This window comes from Zingiber officinale, chromosome 11A, assembly GCF_018446385.1.
Source record: "Zingiber officinale cultivar Zhangliang chromosome 11A, Zo_v1.1, whole genome shotgun sequence".
Taxonomy (NCBI): Eukaryota; Viridiplantae; Streptophyta; class Magnoliopsida; order Zingiberales; family Zingiberaceae; genus Zingiber; species Zingiber officinale.
In genome coordinates this window covers 26,058,511-26,076,901 of record NC_056006.1, presented here as the reverse complement: position 1 = coordinate 26,076,901, position 18,391 = coordinate 26,058,511, and the positions used below count along the sequence as shown (strand labels likewise).

General features: G+C 38.5%; 3 protein-coding genes across 3 annotated transcripts; 2 read left to right on the top strand and 1 right to left on the bottom strand.

Moving 5' to 3' along the window:
* Nucleotides 1-591: 591 nt before the first annotated feature.
* LOC122031087 (IAA-amino acid hydrolase ILR1-like 1) lies at nt 592-3,045 on the top strand. The gene is made up of 4 exons (XM_042590153.1): nt 592-1,049; nt 1,737-1,862; nt 1,958-2,260; nt 2,340-3,045. Exons 1-4 carry the CDS (start codon nt 627-629, stop codon nt 2,847-2,849), a joined length of 1,362 nt encoding a protein of 453 aa, XP_042446087.1. The 5' UTR covers nt 592-626; the 3' UTR covers nt 2,850-3,045.
* Nucleotides 3,046-5,042: 1,997 nt separating this feature from the next.
* On the top strand, nt 5,043-6,076 carry LOC122031313 (xyloglucan endotransglucosylase/hydrolase protein 2-like). Its single transcript, XM_042590438.1, has 4 exons — nt 5,043-5,199; nt 5,263-5,363; nt 5,427-5,620; nt 5,689-6,076. The coding sequence occupies exons 1-4, from the start codon at nt 5,043-5,045 to the stop codon at nt 6,074-6,076; spliced, it is 840 nt and encodes a 279-aa protein (XP_042446372.1).
* A 1,024-nt stretch (nt 6,077-7,100) lies between these two features.
* LOC122031312 lies at nt 7,101-17,387 on the bottom strand. Its single transcript, XM_042590436.1, has 4 exons — nt 16,916-17,387; nt 12,121-12,489; nt 7,506-12,014; nt 7,101-7,420 (listed from the first exon to the last, which is right to left on the bottom strand). Exons 1-3 carry the CDS (start codon nt 17,117-17,119, stop codon nt 7,548-7,550), a joined length of 5,040 nt encoding a protein of 1,679 aa, XP_042446370.1. The 5' UTR covers nt 17,120-17,387; the 3' UTR covers nt 7,101-7,420; nt 7,506-7,547.
* Between the last annotated feature and the right edge of the window lie 1,004 nt (nt 17,388-18,391).

The following is an 18,391-nucleotide window of genomic DNA, read 5'->3' as shown; positions in this document are numbered from 1 at the left end:
AGAAATCATCGAGTATAACTTTATGCTTGATGATTTCATTTTAGGTGGCATGCAAGTGGGTCCCATAAAGAGCAATGATTATTTTATTGAGATGTTTTGTTATATAATTTGAAATATTTGATAATAAGATATTTAGTAAGTGGGACTCATAAAATATTTGATTAAGAAGATATTTGATTATGAAATTGAAATATTTAAATAGTAAGAGATTATGAATATTTGAGATAAATATTTAATATTATTATGAATATTAAGTTAAACGCCCTTTTGATTTTTGATGACAAGAACCGCTCATCAACGCTGTCGGGCTGAAAATAATTATACATCATGATTCACGATCTATGCGGCCGCCAGCAGGCTTCCCTGCGACTAATGTCCAAGATTGCTGTCATAAAAGCGACTTACATCCCCACATTTATCACGTGGAAACCATGCAATCTATCACTTCCACTTCCGTGTCTGCTCCAGAGTCTTTCCAAACCGATCTTTCGGTCAACGTAGCGTCTTACACCCAATCGTCGTTCGATCCATAAATTAGGTGAAAAAGTATCGCCATGGATCTTCGATTATAAATATATCGATCGTCTTCTTCTTCCTCTGTCAATTAATTAATTTTTCTCTGCGGCATGGAATTCTTCTCCTGCGTGATCCTCTGTTGCCTCCTCGTCGGCAGTGGGGCGGCGGCCGCCTTTCAAACGGTTCTCCAGGGCGGCTCCGGCTGTCGCAATGAGTGCGCGGTGTTCCAAAGGAGCGTCACGTGGGAGGGGCGGCCCAGCGGCGCGGCCCGCACGTCGACGGCGGAGATCAAGAGGATGGCAGAGGTGCCGGAGACGGCCGAGTGGATGCTGCGGCTGCGGCGGGAGCTCCATGAGTACCCCGAGCTCTCCCACGAGGAGTTCCGGACCAGCGCCGTCATCCGCCGCGAGCTCGACCGGCTCGGCGTCGCCTACCGGTTCCCTGTCGCCGGCACCGGCGTCGTCGCCACCGTCGGCACTGGGTTGCCGCCCTTCGTCGCCCTCAGAGCTGACATGGACGCGCTGCCGATCCAGGTAACTAAATCTATCAATTATCAACGATATTTCTAGTCATAGAATTTAAATTAGACTCGAATGGCAAAGAGTGTTCTTCTCGATTTGTTTACTAATCTCGAAATGGGTTGGACCATGACTTGTCAGTCTGGTCCAATTCACTATAATTGAAATCTGGTCCAATTCAATACACACTATCAACTTATTTAAAAGAGCATATATCATGTATGAGGCTCACGCGAGTTACAATCCAGCGGTGTGGGACGGGACAGGCTAGAGTTGGCAGTGAGTTAAGAAGAAAAAAAATAAAATAAAAATAGACCTTTTTTTTTGCTAAGTTGTTTCACGTGAGATTGGATTGAAGATTTTCCGTACACGGCTGGCCCATCTAGCCGTCTAATTGTACGTAATTTTATCTTCTTATTTTTTTCTAAGAGATTATTTTAAATTTATGAGTTTATTGTTGGGTACAAAGGCTCCCTTTGTTTGTCCCTCTGGAATAGCAGTGCGATGGTTAAGAGATAAAGTTTTACCATATAAAGTTTTGGAATCGAAATTTGACATATTTGAGCAAGTTTTTTTTATATTTTACCATTTGTACTAGTAATTAGTAGTCATTTATGATTTATTTAATTTAAAATGAATTAACAAGATCGCTTTTGAGTAAAGAGAGAAAATTATTAATCAGAACTTGTTCTGCCATTTCAGGAACTAGTTGAATGGGAGCACAAGAGCAAGGTTGACGGCAAGATGCATGCTTGCGGCCATGACGCCCATGTCAGCATGCTCCTCGGAGCGGCAAAAATACTTCAGGAACTCAAACACACACTGCAAGTAAATTTTCAAATCACTTGCCTTTGATATAATAGGAGATCGAGTTTAATGACATGAGAATAAGACGGATTATTTTTGTTGCATTGGTGGATCAGGGAACTGTGGTTCTGATTTTTCAGCCAGCGGAGGAGAAGGGAGTTGGTGCCTCAGAGATGATCCTCGATGGAGCTCTACAGAACGTGGAGGCCATTTTCGCCATGCATGTAGCCTACTTCCTTCCTTCCGGCGTTGTGGCCTCCCGGGCAGGCGAGTTCCTGGCCGGCTGCGGCAATTTTAGGGCTGTCATAAGCCATGCCGGACCTCGACAAGCAATGATCAACACCATCTTGGCTGCTTCATCAGCTGTGATCAGTCTACAGAATCTTGTTTCAAGAGAAGCCAATCCTTTCGATCCTCAGGTATTTTAGTTCATTCCCCCAACTGAATTTCGATATGAATCCGATTCAGGAGACTCAGGTTTTTCGATCAATATTGCAGGTTGTGTCAGTGACTAAAGTAGATGGAGGCAATTCCTACACCGACGCCCCGAATTCAGTCTCGATATCGGGCACTTTTAGGGTCTTCAGCAAAGCCGCCTTCCATGAAATCACCAACAGAATACAAGAGGTGATCCAGGCACAGGCAATGGTGTACCGGTGCATCGCGACCATTGAGTTCTTAGAATCAGAGCAACTGCTGCAGATCCCTCCCACCGTGAATGACCCGAGGATCCATGAATATGTCCAGCAGGTGGCGAAGGAAGTCGTGGGCGACGAAAACACAGAGATCGCTCAGCGAGTTATGGGTAGCGAGGATTTCGCTTATTATTTGGAGAAGGTGCCAGGGACATTGCTCCTACTTGGGACTAAAAATGAGGGGATAGGGTCAGTTCATCCTCCACACAACCCTTACTTCACCATGGATGAAGATGTGATGCCAATTGGAGCAGCAATGCATGCCGCCTTTGCGCATCACTACCTCCTCCAATCTGCCAACACCATGTTCTAGTTCTACCGATTCATTTGTCGATCCAACCGGAGTATCATCGCTATGTTCTACCTCTACCTAACCAAAGACTGTACAGAAGTCATTGAGTCATTGCGAAGTTTGATGGAGGAATCATTTTTCAATTACAGCCCCATAGTTTAATTCATTTGTTATTCACTCAATTTGTTGCAGTTAATCCATTCTTCTTCTTCGTCCTCTTCTTGTGCTTCTGCTTCAAACGTTTATGCCGTAAAATGGTTAATGCTTTCAAATAGGATGATTAGATTTCCCCATGAGTTTTTGACACCGGATATGATAGAGATTATTCTGCAAGCTGACAAGGAGAAAAAAATTGAGTAGTAGATAAGAAGAGAATTTGAAGAAAACAAAAGAGAACATGCTATTTGTCTAAAAAAAGAAAGCTTTATTAATAATTGGGGATGATGTTCATATAACTAGACAGGTGTTTATATATACTCTAGATCCTAAGATAAATAAAGGAAAAAAAAATCATAATATATAATTTCAATTCCAATGCCGTAGAGAAAGAAAAGAAATCTTTCTAGAAAAGGAAATCTCTTGACAGACATTAAAATTACTATAACAGAATGATGTTATACACTAACTATGACCCATAATTACCAAGAATATTAATAATATCCTAAATACCATAAAAATAAAAATTACTAAAAAATAGTAATAAATCTTTGGAAGCTCAATGAGGAACTAAACGGTTGAATTTGAATCTGAAAATTGATGAACACGGGTACCCTATAACAAATGTAGATTTTCAAATTCTATACACATATCCGTTGACAGAGTCTAATTTTGACCTCCAAATCAAAAGTTATGACTAGGGGTGTAATCAAACAAAACTCTTAAATGTTTGAGCTTGGGTTGTTTATAATCGAGCTGAGCTCGAATTTTATTTAACGAATATATTCATAACTCACGAGCTTATTTGAACTTTTATCTAGCCTAAACGAGTTTAATAAATATAAATTATAAATTTAAATATTAATTAAAAACTAAATTATACATTTAGAGAAAAATATAATATTCTTACTAAAATTTATAATTTTATTCTAATAAATAAATTTAATATATTTATCTATATTTTTCATAAGTAGAGTATAAAATTTATAAATTCAATATCAAAACTATTATTTTTTTATTTAAAAGTTGATTCATGAGCTTAACGAACGTGCTCACGAGCTAACGAGCCGAGTACTGCGAAGCTTGAGCTTAGTTTGTTTATTTTAACGAGCCTCATTAAACGAGCTCAAACGACCTTTTATTGAATCCAGCTTCGAACAGCTCATGAGCAGCTTGGTTCATTTACACCCCTAGTTATAACCATTTGAAATTTAAAGGGTCATTGAATTAATCCTGTATCAACTTTGTATGCTTAAGCATGTTTTAGACTATAAACAATCGTATCATTAAACAAAGTTTGGTAGATAGGTAGGCTCCTTGCTCCTTTCTCATTGTTAAGGGATTGAGAAAAATGAAATCCAATGCTTAATTTTTTTCACCAGATTTTCATTAGTCAACAACTTACAAAAGCAGACTTCGAGCACGATTTCAAAAGGAGGCTATGCACCATACGAAGAGAGACTTTAGGTAATAATTTGTCCTCATCACCACTTGAACCCCTAGATTTGTAGAAATTCATAAGCATTGAAGAAATCTTGCTCGTGTTGTTAGTCATCTCAAAGTGCATGATCTAACTACTATCCGATAACTCATTGATGGATGAAACATGCTAGTTGTGTGCGTGACTAGATGCATAGGAGGATTGTCCCAGGCAAGACATCCTTCATTAGAGTGAGTCTCTAGCTTGAATGAAATCCAATGCTTGTTTTTACACCGACACCCTAATTCTCATTAGTCAGCAACTTACGAAAGCAGGCTTCAAGCACGATTTCGAAGCCTATAAAGGAGGCCATGGACCATACGGAAAGAGACTTTAGGTGGTAACTCGTCACCTCTTGAACCTATTGAGCATAAGCATTGAAGAAATCTTGCTCGCGTTGTTAGTCATCTCAAAGTGTATGGGCTAACTACTATCCGATAACTCATTGGTAGATGAAACATGCAAGTTGTGTGAGTCTCTAGCTTGGTTTACGCCTACATAGTTGTGTTGCAGAGGCTTAATCCGCATGCAAGATCATGTTTTCCAACTACTGTTTACTGAGCGTTATGACTCTCGTAATGGTTTGGCTTGGTGGGTTAGAATTTGCAATTGCGAGATGCAATGATCAAAACTTCACTAGCTTAGAAGAGAACTATGCCATTACATGGGGCAGAAGCCATGTCTCCTTCCAGGATCAAGGAAGACAGATTCAACTTTCTATGGATAAATCCTCTGGTAGTTCTATACTTTTATCCATGACCGATAAAGTTTATCCATGATCGATATTTTTCTCAACAGGTTCTGGATTCGGTTCCAAGTTGAACTACAGCTCGGGGTTCTTCGATCTGATGATGAAGCTGCCAAACAAAGACTCTGCTGGAATTGTCACTGCATTTTATGTGAGAAACTCTTGTTCATATCCATTTGTTCTCCCTTTCTGAGCTTCCAAAAAATTTGCCTAGTTATCGTCTCACACAAGTGACCATACCGAGCTGGACTTCGAGTTCTTGGGCAACAGAGAAGGGAAGCCTGTCACTCTCCAAACTAATGTCTTCATTAACAGCCATGGAGAAAGGGAGCAAAGGCTCTTCTTGTGGTTTGACCCCACTGCCAATTTCCATCACTACCAAATACTTTGGAACTCCTACCAAACTGTGTAAGCATTCTCGATTCGAATAGAAAACAGAGGGATCCTACCGATTGTTAAATTCCCTTTTTTTTCAGGTTTTATGTCGATGATGTCCCTGTTCGAGTTTTTCAAAACCTGTCTTTTGCGGGAGTTGAGTATCTGACTCAGCCAATGAGAATAGAGGCTAGCATTTGGAATGGTGAGGATTGGGCAACAGGTGGAGGCAAAGAGAAAATTAACTGGGACTATGCTCCATTTCTGGCTCAGTTCCAAGGATTTGATGTGGAGGGTTGCGATTCGGATGGCGGTTTGGATTGCTCATCTGGCGAGCTGTGGTGGAATGTGGAGAGGTACAGAGAGCTGAGTTCTGATGAGAAGGAAGCTTATGAGAAGGTGAAGAGGAGTTACTTGTACTACGATTACTGCAAAGACGTGGCCAGGTTTCCTCATCACCTACCTCCTGAATGCAAACTAATGCAGTAAAGAGAAAGAGAAGCAAAATATCGCACGAGATAGTCGTGCATTAGCTTTTAAGATGAGACAATAAGAAACACAACTATAGAATTCTTTGTCCCACTGCCTTTACTTTTGTTTGTCATCATAGTTGTTGTTTGGTCGAAAGGAGAGTCTACATGAGTCATTGTAATTGAGAAATGATCCCCCTTCTCAGAAGCTCCAAACCTCTTCCTAGCCCTTGGAGCTCAGTCAGAATCGAACATTGCACTTCCTTTTCTGATCATCCAGCAGTGGCTTTCATATTCATGTGCCCATTCAGTAAAATAGATGTTAAAGGGATTTCCAACCCAACTACAAATGGATGTTAGGATTAAGTAATAACCAAAGAAGTTTAATCGACATAGTTGAAGCAACCAGATTAGAGTTAAGGTTGCAATAGTGACAGATCCACCAAAAGCAAAAGAAGTTTTGATCTTTCAAGCTAAAAAAATTGTTACACTAATTTTACACTCTCAATAAAAGTACAGTACCTACAAAAAACAAATAGTAGTTTCCAAAGATGTCTCATAGATTACTTAGTACAACTGAGCTATAGTGTCAAGTTACCATGAAGAGGTATGGTATCAGTAACGACATCTCTATGCCAAAGAACATAGGCAAACATTTTAAATATCTGCATAAGGTCAGAATCTTCATAGTATTTATAGTACATATACCACTGCAAGAGCAAAAGAAGCTCAAGATGTGCATGGTGAAATAAATAAGAAAGCAGATAAAATATTGCAATATTCAAGCACCAAGCAATGGGTTTCAAAGTTGATCCATGTTACATAGTTAAGAATCAGGAACAGTCATGCATAATTACTGCAAGCAAGCATCGATCTGACACAGAACATGCACTAAAGATTTGCGATTAAACTTTATCCATGTATTGCAGGTTTAACTGGCAATCTTAGAAGACAATGCAGGACTCAAAAAGGTAAAAGAGGACGACATGCCCCTGATAGATCCAATAAGTAAAGGGGTATTAGCACATGATATGGCAAATGTATTTTTGAAAATGTAAAGTTTATAGAATATATTAACTTCTACACGAAACATTCTATTTAAGTCTTGAATTATTTTCTTTCCATCAGAAAAAACAGCAAACTTGCCTGAAATCTCTTAGAATGCTAAGAAAAGCCTGATGACATGAAAAATGTCAACGAGTGAATAGCGTCTCAACAATAACAAGAACTATGGAAAGGGATGAAATCACCTCCAAAAGATCCAATGTCATGCTTGACGCAAACACTAGAGTGTGAGCTTTTGTTTGTATGTATAACCTAGTGAATAAGTAATACAAGAAAGAAATTCCACATACGATTGTGCCTGCATGATAGAGCATAATTTGTATTTTAACCATCCAACCATTTCGAAAACATAAATAAATAAAGAAAATGGATTGGTAGTTCACCAGAGTCGAGCTACAGATGAAATTGTTTCTTCGATCATCTCCTTACTTCCACAAGACTTGCTTAGCAGACCTCTCGGCAGCACTTTCTGCACCCCAACTCTCTTCAGGCTCTTTTCTCTTTGAACCTACAGTAGGAAGACCATTCTTTCTGACCTGATCCTCCATGAATGACTGAGAAGTAGCAACTAAAAATTGTCTTGATGCAGAAAGCAGTTTCTCATCTTTTCCTTCTGTATCTGCACTCCCTGGACCAGTATTCAAATCAAAGACTTGTCTACTCATAGTACTAGTGCCACCTTCTGGAAAGCTTGTCATGTAGGGATTTGGATAATTAGATGAAACAGCACTAGATGGAGCAACAAATAATGACGAATAAGCAGGGAAGCAAGAACCACCTCCATAAGAAGTATCAACATAAGATGTTGAACCACCAGAAAAAGACCCTGGAGTTAGTGTAAAAGTGGAAGGAGGAAACGATGAGTTTGCATAAGGAAATGATGTAGCTGGAGTAACCAGTGTTGCTGGTGATGGTGAAAAAGATGTACTGCGATAAATATTGCTACAAAGATTAACACCATTTAATGAACCTGGAATCATCAGGGGTTCTGCAGTTGCAACTACCGGATTTGATTTATCTCCTCTATCAAGCAGAAGAGATGGTACAGCAACAACTGGATAAGAGTGAGGAACACACCAAGGTAAAGTATAACCAGACTTGGAATTTGTTCTACGACAAGTAACATGAGACAAATTTGGCACAGTCCTTGAATCTTGTTGGTTCCTAGTTACTGCTTCTGTACTAAGCTCATCAATGTCTGGTCTGTCATTCAGATCAAAGTTCCTGAGAAAATTAGCTTTGCCTGCGGGTAGTCCTCCAGATGCAGGTTGCATGGGCAACAGCAGCATCTCTAATCTACCGCTGGTGCTAGCCAAACGGTGATCATTTTCTAGCGTCTCATCAACTCTATTTAAATCAAGATCAGCTTCTGCAGCAGTTCTTGAAGGTGAATAATAATCAGTAGTAGTCATCATCATTTGAATAGAGCTCTGAGAAGGTGCCTGCAGAACTTCCTCATCAGGTATGTTAAGGTCGATATTTAGCAGAGAGTGGCTCTTCTTTCCAACACCATTAGATGGGATAATATCAGGAACTTCAGATATTTTCTTTGACTCTGCTTGCCGGAAAGCACTAGTAGCTGCTGAGCCTTTCCATCCAAGTTCACCCTTGGTCTTCAACAAAATTTCATGAGGAATAAAAGGCCCTTTTGCTGGTAAAGATACAGTAAAAGATGCAGGCAAATCAGTGGATATGGGACTTGAAAAGGGAGATAGGCTAGGCAAGTGATTTGCTGATGAACATATTGTTGAGGAGATATCATGTTGGTCTTGATTCCCTTCAACAGCAGGAATAACTTCATTCAAATCAAGTTCAAATCTAGTGGCAACGACATGTTCAGTAACACTTGATGAAGAGCAGTTCACAGATGATGCAATACCCCCTTCCCCAGCTTCTGCATCAAATCCAGATGTTCTAGAGGACTTCACAGAATTCTCAGTTTCCTTGATTTTAGAAGTAGATGTCACTTCATGATTTGCTGTTCCAACTGGGCCATCCTCATTAACCTCCTTTAAATCTCTAACAATCTCAGCAGTGTCCAAAGAAATAGCAGCTGATACTACTGATTCATCAGTGCTATGAGGGGGAATACTATTGTCCTCTTTTGCTTCATGGGACAACTCCATGGGGTTGATTCTTGTGGGATCAGAACACAAAATCTTGGACTCATTAATAGCCATAGGAGAAGGAATATTACCATCAGGAAATGAAACAATGGAATCAGTATTTTCAGCTACGGCATCTGGGGATGGAGCTTTCTGTAGGCTTTCAGTTGAGATAGAAGCACTTAATACTTTCTCCACTATTTGGCTTGACATATCCTCCTGAACAAGAGGTACTTCAACTTTCGTATCAGAATTGGTGGCATCTATATCACATTTACCATCTACTTTAGCATCAGAAGTGCACCCATTGTTATCTTCAGTCTTCTTATAATCATCATGAAGTGATGTATTTTCATCCTTCAATGGGCTCATAAACTTAGGCTCAGTATAAGTACAAGTGTCAGAAACTTGCACATCGGTAGTTTGTTCATCTTCAATTGAAGCAGTTCCAACCCTATTGCCCTGCTCAACTTCTGCTGGTATATATGCAGCATTGTTGATTCTTTCAACTGCAGGTTTTTCCTCTACATTCATAGAATTATAATTATCAAGCGAACTCATACAGGTAATAGCATTTTGTGTTGCTTGATGGCCATTTAGTTTATTATTCTGCAGTTGAGAATCACTAGCACTGCTACTTGTCAACTTGGCATCTTCAGTTTGTAATAGATCTATACCAAATGTATTACCAACTTTCTTCCCTTGCTTCTCAGAATTAGCATTGACACATTCATGGTATTGGAGATTCCTCTGACCCATATCATCATGGCAAGATAACCTAAATTCATCATTTCTGCTGCACCGTTCCTCCACAGCAGGTGGAGTTCCATTTGAATCAATTTGTGTCATTATGTTAAATTGGGAAATTTCCCCAGTGGCAACAGTAGCTAGTAGATTCATCCCTGCATCATCTCCAGCTACCAAAGGAGTGATAGCTTCAGAATATTTGGCACAGCTTTCTACCAAGGCATGCATAGAACTATAAGAATTTATTGTCCTTGGTTCAGTTGAGCAAGCTCCATTTTCACTCCCAGATGTCAAATAGGCAGTTGTAGCAGGATCTGCAACATTTACAGTTACTTCAACATTTCTTCTATGTTCTTCATCAGAACCCATTGGTGAGCTAACTTCTCCATTTCCAACTAATCCTTCTTCAGCCTCATTGCCTTGACATGACACTGCATTTTCATATGTAGTGATATGATTAAGAGGAAGATCACTCTTCTGCTTCATTCTACCATCATTCAAATCTAGTTTGTCTGACATACCAGAAGGCAACTGATTGCTGCCCATTACCAATGGATCATCAACTGGGACTCCACTGCCACTCTTTCCCGGTCTTTGGCCAGGGTTAGGAAGCCTAACAATCAACCTACTGATATTTCCATGACCAATGGGGGCATTGAGTGGCTTTTGGCATGTCTGTCCAGTTTCTAATTCATTATCTGCTGTCACAACCTTGTTGACCAGCTCAGACCTACCAGAATGAGCTTCCTTCCAATCTCCAGGTATGTCAGTTACAGGGAGCCCATTGCTTGACCTTTGATTGCGATTAGTATTGCTACCTATCTTGCTAGTATTCATAGCTTCAGTGGCTGATCTCCTAGTTTCTTCCTTCTGTAAAGACATCAATTTTGATTGATCACTAAAACAAGATTGGTTATTGCTACGAGACTGATTTGAAACACTGATCTTTTCCTCTTTAACTGCAACAGGAGGCAATACTGAACCCTCACTACTTGCAACTGTTTTACATTGTGGATCCTTTGAGCTTACAATAACAGAAGCAGGTACAATTGACTTAGTAGAATCTAAGGTTCCAGACTTACTAGTCAGAAGCTTACTCACTGAGGATCGGGTATTCAACAATTTAGCAGCTCCATCAGTTGATTCAGTGTGCTTATGTTGTGTTTGACTGACATCAGAATGGCCTACCTTGCCTGACAATGAAACTGGTTGGCCAAATCCTACAGATCTTCCATCATTTACTTTTGACATCTCAGCATCAACCCGCTTCTTCCAAGTGTCAACAAGACCCCTAGCTTTCTTCTGGATTTCCAAGTTCTTATAACTGCGCAAATTGTTCACGGACTTGCCAATGTTACAAGTCTGCAGAGTATTCAAGTTTATAGGCAACTTTTCAAGTGCACGAAGTAGAGACAAGAGAACATCCTCAACTAAATTTTCACTTTCATGAGGACTACTACCATTATCATTCTTTCCTTTGTGAACCTCCCGGAGCCAATCATCTAGTACAGGCACTCCCTTGAGTTGCACAAACTTATGAAGGAAATCAGATTTCTCTGTGGCTGCAATGACATCAGTAAGCATTATCCGAGCAGCCAAATCTATTTTTTTCTCTTTTTTATCTAGTTGCATTAAACTAACCAAATTCTCAACTCCTTCCGTGCATACAAGCGCTCCTTTATCTGCCATTTTATTAATCTCTGCCTTAATGTTCTCAGACTTTATGGTGACAACACTTCCTCCATCACTGAGTTTGGAAGAATGTTGTCGCTTGATTGATTCAATTCCCTGGTTGAACTTCATAGGCTCTATGCCCTTGTCACCTTTGATTGGCTCCATGTCTTGGTCATTCCTCAATCTCTTCTTTCCCTTAGATTGAGTGGGGGTGCCACTGCTTTGCACATTATCTGAACCAGATTTTAACTGTTGGTTGATTGTTGTATTGTTAAGAGACTTTGGTGAATGCCCATCTGATTGTACTGCTGTATGCATTTCTAGATGAGTCTTGTTCAAAAGTTGATCAACTTCTTCCTGGCGTTCCTGAGGAAGAACAGTTGAAGATCAATAATTTCATAAAGAATAACAGAACAAGAAAGTGGTATCTTATTGTACTGCAGAACAAAGGCTGACTAGTAAAAAAACTCACATTGGTATAATCCTGATCAGTCAACCACCACAAACGTTTGTTAGTAATGTCATATACTCTCCTACACACAAATGCTGGTATTCCCAGTGGAAGTTCAACACTCTTAGGTAAAAATGCAACTTTACACAGATGAAGCAATGAGGCAGCAGGAATCACATCCTTGTGGAAAGAGTAAAATACTTCATTTGGGGCAGCATCGAGTAAAATGCCTTTTGCAAGCTTAAGATCAGTAGGTCGATAAAGCCAGTTGACACACAACTTAGGAGAATCTTCTGTGCATTTCATTAAACGTCGAATTATTCCAATGAAAGGTGGAGCATTCCGAGCCTGAAAAAGAGCACATTCACCAACATGTATTTTTCGTCCATCCTGTAGTAAAAATCAAAAAGACTGATATAAGAAAACCGAAACCACTATCGAAAACCAAATATCATACAAAAGCTTCAGATGTGCATTGAATCAAGGTTGCAACATGAAAAGGTTATCCTAAAGTAAACAAGTCCCAACATCGAGTTTGTATACACTGACCCAACGAAAAAAATAGCTAGGTAAAGTAGCCTACAAATTATTTTGGAACAAATATGCATCTCTAGAAGAGAATTGCTTCTCCCATCTGTTTAATAAAGAGAAAAGGTTACTGTGCCCTAGACATTTAACAACTAGAGTAGAGGTCCCATTTGTTGTGAACCTACTAGCTATTGTGGGTTTATAATACATGGAACCATGTGTTAGACCTTCGTAATTCTGAGAGTGAAGCTTCATAATTAAAATTTGTATAAAAAAATGACAAACTGAGGGATTAAGTTCCATCTTATCAATAGTAATATTTCATAGTATCAACTACTATTCCAGTTTTGTACAACAATAGTCAAGTCTTATCCCACTAGGCGGAGTTGGCTATATGGATCCTCCTACACCATGCTCTATTCCATACTATATTATCATATATATTTAAATAAATTGTATCTTATTTTACCGTTGTTGACCAAGTCTTTTTTATCTTCCTTTTCTTCATGTAATTTGCATATTCAGTTAGTTTCACATCGCCTAATTGGAACATTTATTAGTCGTCCAAGTACATGTTTATACCATTTTATACGTGTCTCACGGAGTTTTTCCTCAATAGGTGCAATTCTGACTTTCTCTCTAATATTCTCATTTTTTATCTTGTACATCCACATATGTCCACACATCCATATTAACCTCCTTATCTTTGTGACTTTCATCTTCTGTTCATGTACTCGACTCATAACTCAACATTCAGCAGGTTTAAACACCCCCTTTAAGTTGTAGAAGTACTTTACAATCACAAAGAACACCTGATGCTCTCCTTCATTTCAATTATCTTGCTTGGATTCACATCTCTATCAATCCCTCTATCATTTTACAAAAATGATTCTAAATACTTAAAGCTCTCAAGTAACTTGTCATTTCCTATCTTAACTATGTTTAATATTGCTAAATTATATCTTTATTCTACTAAGCCTAAAACTTTTCACTTTTAGTATTTTCCGCCGAGATTCAAACTTAATATTTGCTCCACGTATGCCATCTACCAAAACAATATCTTCTACAAACAACATGCATCACGGTAACATTTCGTAGATGTATCTAGTGAATTCATCCGTGATTAGTGTAAAAAAATATAGATCCGCTACATTAACGTCCACTAGTGTTGGCCCCACGGATATGGAAAGAGGTAAATGCAGATGTATAAACATTATTAGTGTAAAAAGATAAGAACTAAAGTTGAGGGTTATAGGAAATGTTTAAATTAAGTCGCCGGAAGTCTTCACTGTTATCATTGTATCCTCATGCATATCCTTAATTATTTCAATGTAGGTTACACTAATATTTCTTTTTTCGAATTCTCCACATAATTTCCCCGAGGACTTTGTCATAAGTTTTTTCTAAATTGATGAATATCATGTGTAAAACTTACTTCTTTTCCCGATTCTTTTTAATTAATTGTGCATAGCTTATATTGTGAACCTTATAAGCATCAATCTAAATTGATTTTCGGTCACATGATCTTCTTAGTCTTTTTGCTATCACTCGTTTCCAAGGTTTCATAATATGACTCATTAGTTTAATGTCCCTATAATTCACACAATTTTATACGTCTCCTTTGTTTATATGTCTCCTTTGTTTTTATACAAGGAGACTAGGTACTTACCCTCCACTGATCAAGCTTTTTTTTATTTTCAATATCAAGTTAAATATCTTCATAAGTCATTCAATGTCCTGCTTTCCTAGGCAATTTCATACCTCTATCGGAATATCATTTGACCCAACCACTTTTCCATTTTGTATCTCATTTAAAGCTTATTCTCCTTCTAAAGTTTGAATTCTATGACAAAAATTAAATTTTAATAATACTTTAACCTATTTAAATTACATAAATTAAGTTGGTCACCGAAATCTTCATTAAAAAATTGATGAAAATACATCTTCCATCACTCTTTTATTTCCTCATCATTCACTAGTAGTCTATTATCTTTAATGTATCTTATTTGGACAAGATGTCTTATCTTCCTCTCTCGTTTTAGTAATTCTATAGATGTTCCAATTTTCTAAAAAAAAAGAAAATAATAGATATGTTAGAATCCCAAGTGTTACGAGTGTTTTAATGTGTTGTCAAATAAGGTTAAATTAGGCCTTGTTGTGTTTCTTATATATGTGTCTAAGTGTACAGGAACATTGGATAGCACAAAATTACCCGATGGCTCACGATCCAATGGTGTACAGTGAAGGATGGTATGGGTCACTCGAGGGACTATAAAGGACGAGGAGCATCAGAAATGATGGACCTTAGCAAAAGACACAAGCAAGCGTGAAGGATGACACAGTAATAAAAAGTTGATGGGCTCGATGCATCTAAGAGACGAGAGACTGCGGAAGAGTATTCTTGTAGAGGTCAACCAAACATTAGAATCGAGCGATCAATAGCTACATGGAAGTTGATCCGACAGTGTGGATCTGATATAAGCAGGATCAGGAGATCGAAGATCAAGATCGGGTGGCAGGAGGACAAGTGGCAACAAATCTAGAAAAGTTATCCGAAGTGACTAGGTTTTTGATCGACCAATAAGTTATTAGGTCAATCAAAAGAGTGTCACGTCAGCAAACAAATGGGCGACGATCGTCGAGTGGATGAACTCTATCAGCCATGTCATCAATATCCAATCGACCAAACATGTCACGTCAGCAACTCAAGTAGAGTCTATAAAATAAGGCGAGGAGCTTTGTTCAAAGACAACACACTTGAATACATTCTGTTCTTCTGTTGGTTGTTCTGTTTGTTCTTCTGTTCTCTTACTATTTATTCTTGTGCTCAATTGTTATAAGAGGTCTCTCAGCCTCCGACACTTATAGACGAGGATAAGGATAGCAAACAGGTGCTTGTGCATAAGGACTTGGACGTAGCACCCTAGGGTTGTGAACCAAGTAAAATCTATGTGTGTGTCCTTGCTAAGCAATTAGCAAGAGAAAAGAGCATTTAAATTTTAGATACGCTATTCACCCCTCCCCTCTAGCGATCCGAACTACTTCCGTCACAACAAGATAAACAAAAAAAAAGGCTATTAAAGAGTGATCAGATAAGGCACCACCAAATAAACTTGTAGCAAGGTGAGATAGAATTGGAAACATCCTTTCTAATACCTGTGAAGAACAATAAAAGATATGGTCAGGTTTTGTATTGACGATTCTGTGTACAATTAAGCAAGGTTTTAATTTTTTAAATCTCAATTTTGGGTGTTGGTCATAGTCTGTTCATATAACCAATATAGTTAATAATCAATAGAGTGCATGTAAAATGATCATGTCAGCCTACATTTTTGTAAGAACTACAATACCTACATTTCTATAACATAATCAATTGACTCTTCGATTTATCATATTTTCAACTTTGAAAAAAAAACTAATTGTAATTTGCATCTATATTTTATTTCAGTAAGGATACAACATTGAACTCATATATATATATATATATATATATATATATATATATATATATAACTACGTTGTTTGAATCAAAAATTGGACAGTTGAAAAGCAAGTGTAAACTACAAACAAATTGCTATACCTAAGATGAGTAAGATGAAGTTAAAATGCAGGTGAAATAAAAGAGAGAAAATAAAAAATGTCACAATATGTAATGACTAGTCATGAAACCTATAGGGAATGAGTCATATTGAAAAGATCAGGTTTTTCAAATGCAACCTAAGAGACTAGGCTTGAATCACAAAGTATTCAGCTACGTATGCAAGAATATCACTAGGAAAATCAAGTTTCCCAGCAATATATTTACAGAAGCCTCACGTACAAAGATTACTCTTTCTTTAGCATAAATTGGAAATTTGCACAAAAGATGGTGAGAAATTTACCTGAAACACGACTTCAATTTTCAAAAAAAAATGTTGTGTTTAATGCCACACGAAATTCCTGAAATATACCCACGAGTCCCAACATCAGCTATATGAAACTTATTTTCGAACTGGACTCAGTGTAGATTACATTGTTAGTTTTTTAGTGCATCTGGGCCCCTGCCAACTTGTCCTAAATTCTACAGGGCACGAGCAATCATACTAGGTACAAACTTTGCTGGGCAAACTCAGATGGAAGAACCACTCAAACTTCATAAATAAGACCATACATCCTACGAGAAAGTAAGAAAGCGTCCAAGCAACACACAATAGCCAGTTCATAAAATAGTCCAAATATCCGAAATCCCCAATCAGTTGAGAACAAATATACAGAAGTAAGTCCATAACCCAAGAAAGGAGGTAGGTACCTTCAGGAACGAATCCAAATGCGTCTCAGACGCAGATAACGACCTCCGATGCAAGCGATCAAGGCGAGATGCTTCTTCTATATCTCCATGCGAGGAGACAGACTCGAATGAGCCTCCGCACTTTCCTCTCACCTTCCCGCCCATGCATAGCCGTGCATCTTCCCCGATTTGGTTACCTTCGATCCCTCCGCAAGCACGAACCATCAATTTCCAATCACCCCGACTTCCAAATCAAGTAGCCCTCGAGAAGGGAGGCATCCGGGGCGTCGTCACCGGCGGACAAACGAAAGGAAGCCCTAGCTAAGGCAACCGACGGCTCTGCAGACGACGGCAGGCAGTCAGAGGATTGGCCGGCGGCGAATAGGTAGGGATCGAGAAGAGGAACGGGAAGGGGGCGAATCGGAAGGGGGAACGGGGAGAGGGATTTGGGTCGGTGCTTATCCTCCTTCGCAACTGTTGGGAGGGTGCGAAATTAGCCGAAGGGGATGAGTCGCGGATGAAGATCGGTCCGGTTCGGTCTGGTGTTTATTTTATTTTATTTTACTTTTTCTTATTTTATTTTTGAATTCGTAGTAGTGGATCCTCTAGTCCCGAATACTAGACCCTTGCCCATTTATTGATAGGGAATTATATCCCAGCTCACTCCATCAATATATTTATAGGGTTTCTCTTTATCCAAGAGATCTTGGACCAAAGGATCTGAGTTCATTGATAAGAGCATCGATTCACTCAATTGGTCGAACTGATTAAAACGATTATTTGAAAATATAATGATATACGTGATTTATACTTTCAGGGGTGTATTCAATCAAGAGATTGAATGAATTTCATTGACTTTTTGTTAATGATAGACTTTTGTGAAGTTGATAGATTTGTATTGATTTTTATAGAATCTCATATAGTTGTAAAAAGAATTCTATGGAATTCTATAGACTTTTTTTGTAAGATTTTTACAAATATTTATAAATTTCATGAAAACTTATGGATTTAAGAAGGTGCATTCAATCTTAGAAAAGCGTAGACGGTCATGGTCTCACATGATATTTATTTTCAAACAAAATCTAAAATACCTAATTAAATTTATTTTTTTAATAAAATAATAAATAGCATACTTGTCCAAAAAAATCTTTTTAGACTTTTGTCTTGTTTTGGCTAAAAACAAAGAGAATATAATTGATCATGCCCGAATGAAGGAAACTGGAAAGCTGAGGATGGGGTGACCGCTTACTGGAAGAAGACTTCGATCTTGCAAAACAAAACCAAACCAGGGAAGGGGTTCCTGACGTTGACCCTCCGACGCTCAAGTCAAAATCAGGAAGAGAGAGTAATTAAGAAAAAATGATAAATATTGCCTTCCTCATACCTGGCGTACCCTTTTATACCTTTTTCTGTGTTTGTTCATCTGTCCTTATTTAATGATATTAATTGCCAGAGGAAGACTTATTTATCTTGACTTCCGTGCATTGATGATAAATG

Bases quoted from the DNA above. Each gene is read 5' to 3' on its own strand.
- LOC122031312 (XM_042590436.1), bottom strand. From the start codon at position 17,119: ATGGTTCGTGCTTGCGGAGGGATCGAAGGTAACCAAATCGGGGAAGAT. The intron at 12,490-16,915 runs GTACCTACCTCC...TTTTTACTACAG, and splicing joins ATTTGGATTCGTTCCTGAAG to GATGGACGAAAAATACATGT. The intron at 12,015-12,120 runs GTGAGTTTTTTT...GTTCTTCCTCAG, and splicing joins CTGATCAGGATTATACCAAT to GAACGCCAGGAAGAAGTTGA.
- LOC122031087 (XM_042590153.1), top strand. From the start codon at position 627: ATGGAATTCTTCTCCTGCGTGATCCTCTGTTGCCTCCTCGTCGGCAGT. The intron at 1,050-1,736 runs GTAACTAAATCT...CTGCCATTTCAG, and splicing joins TGGACGCGCTGCCGATCCAG to GAACTAGTTGAATGGGAGCA. The intron at 1,863-1,957 runs GTAAATTTTCAA...TTGGTGGATCAG, and splicing joins AACTCAAACACACACTGCAA to GGAACTGTGGTTCTGATTTT.
- LOC122031313 (XM_042590438.1), top strand. From the start codon at position 5,043: ATGGTTTGGCTTGGTGGGTTAGAATTTGCAATTGCGAGATGCAATGAT. The intron at 5,200-5,262 runs GTAGTTCTATAC...TTTTCTCAACAG, and splicing joins TTCTATGGATAAATCCTCTG to GTTCTGGATTCGGTTCCAAG. The intron at 5,364-5,426 runs GTGAGAAACTCT...AAATTTGCCTAG, and splicing joins GAATTGTCACTGCATTTTAT to TTATCGTCTCACACAAGTGA.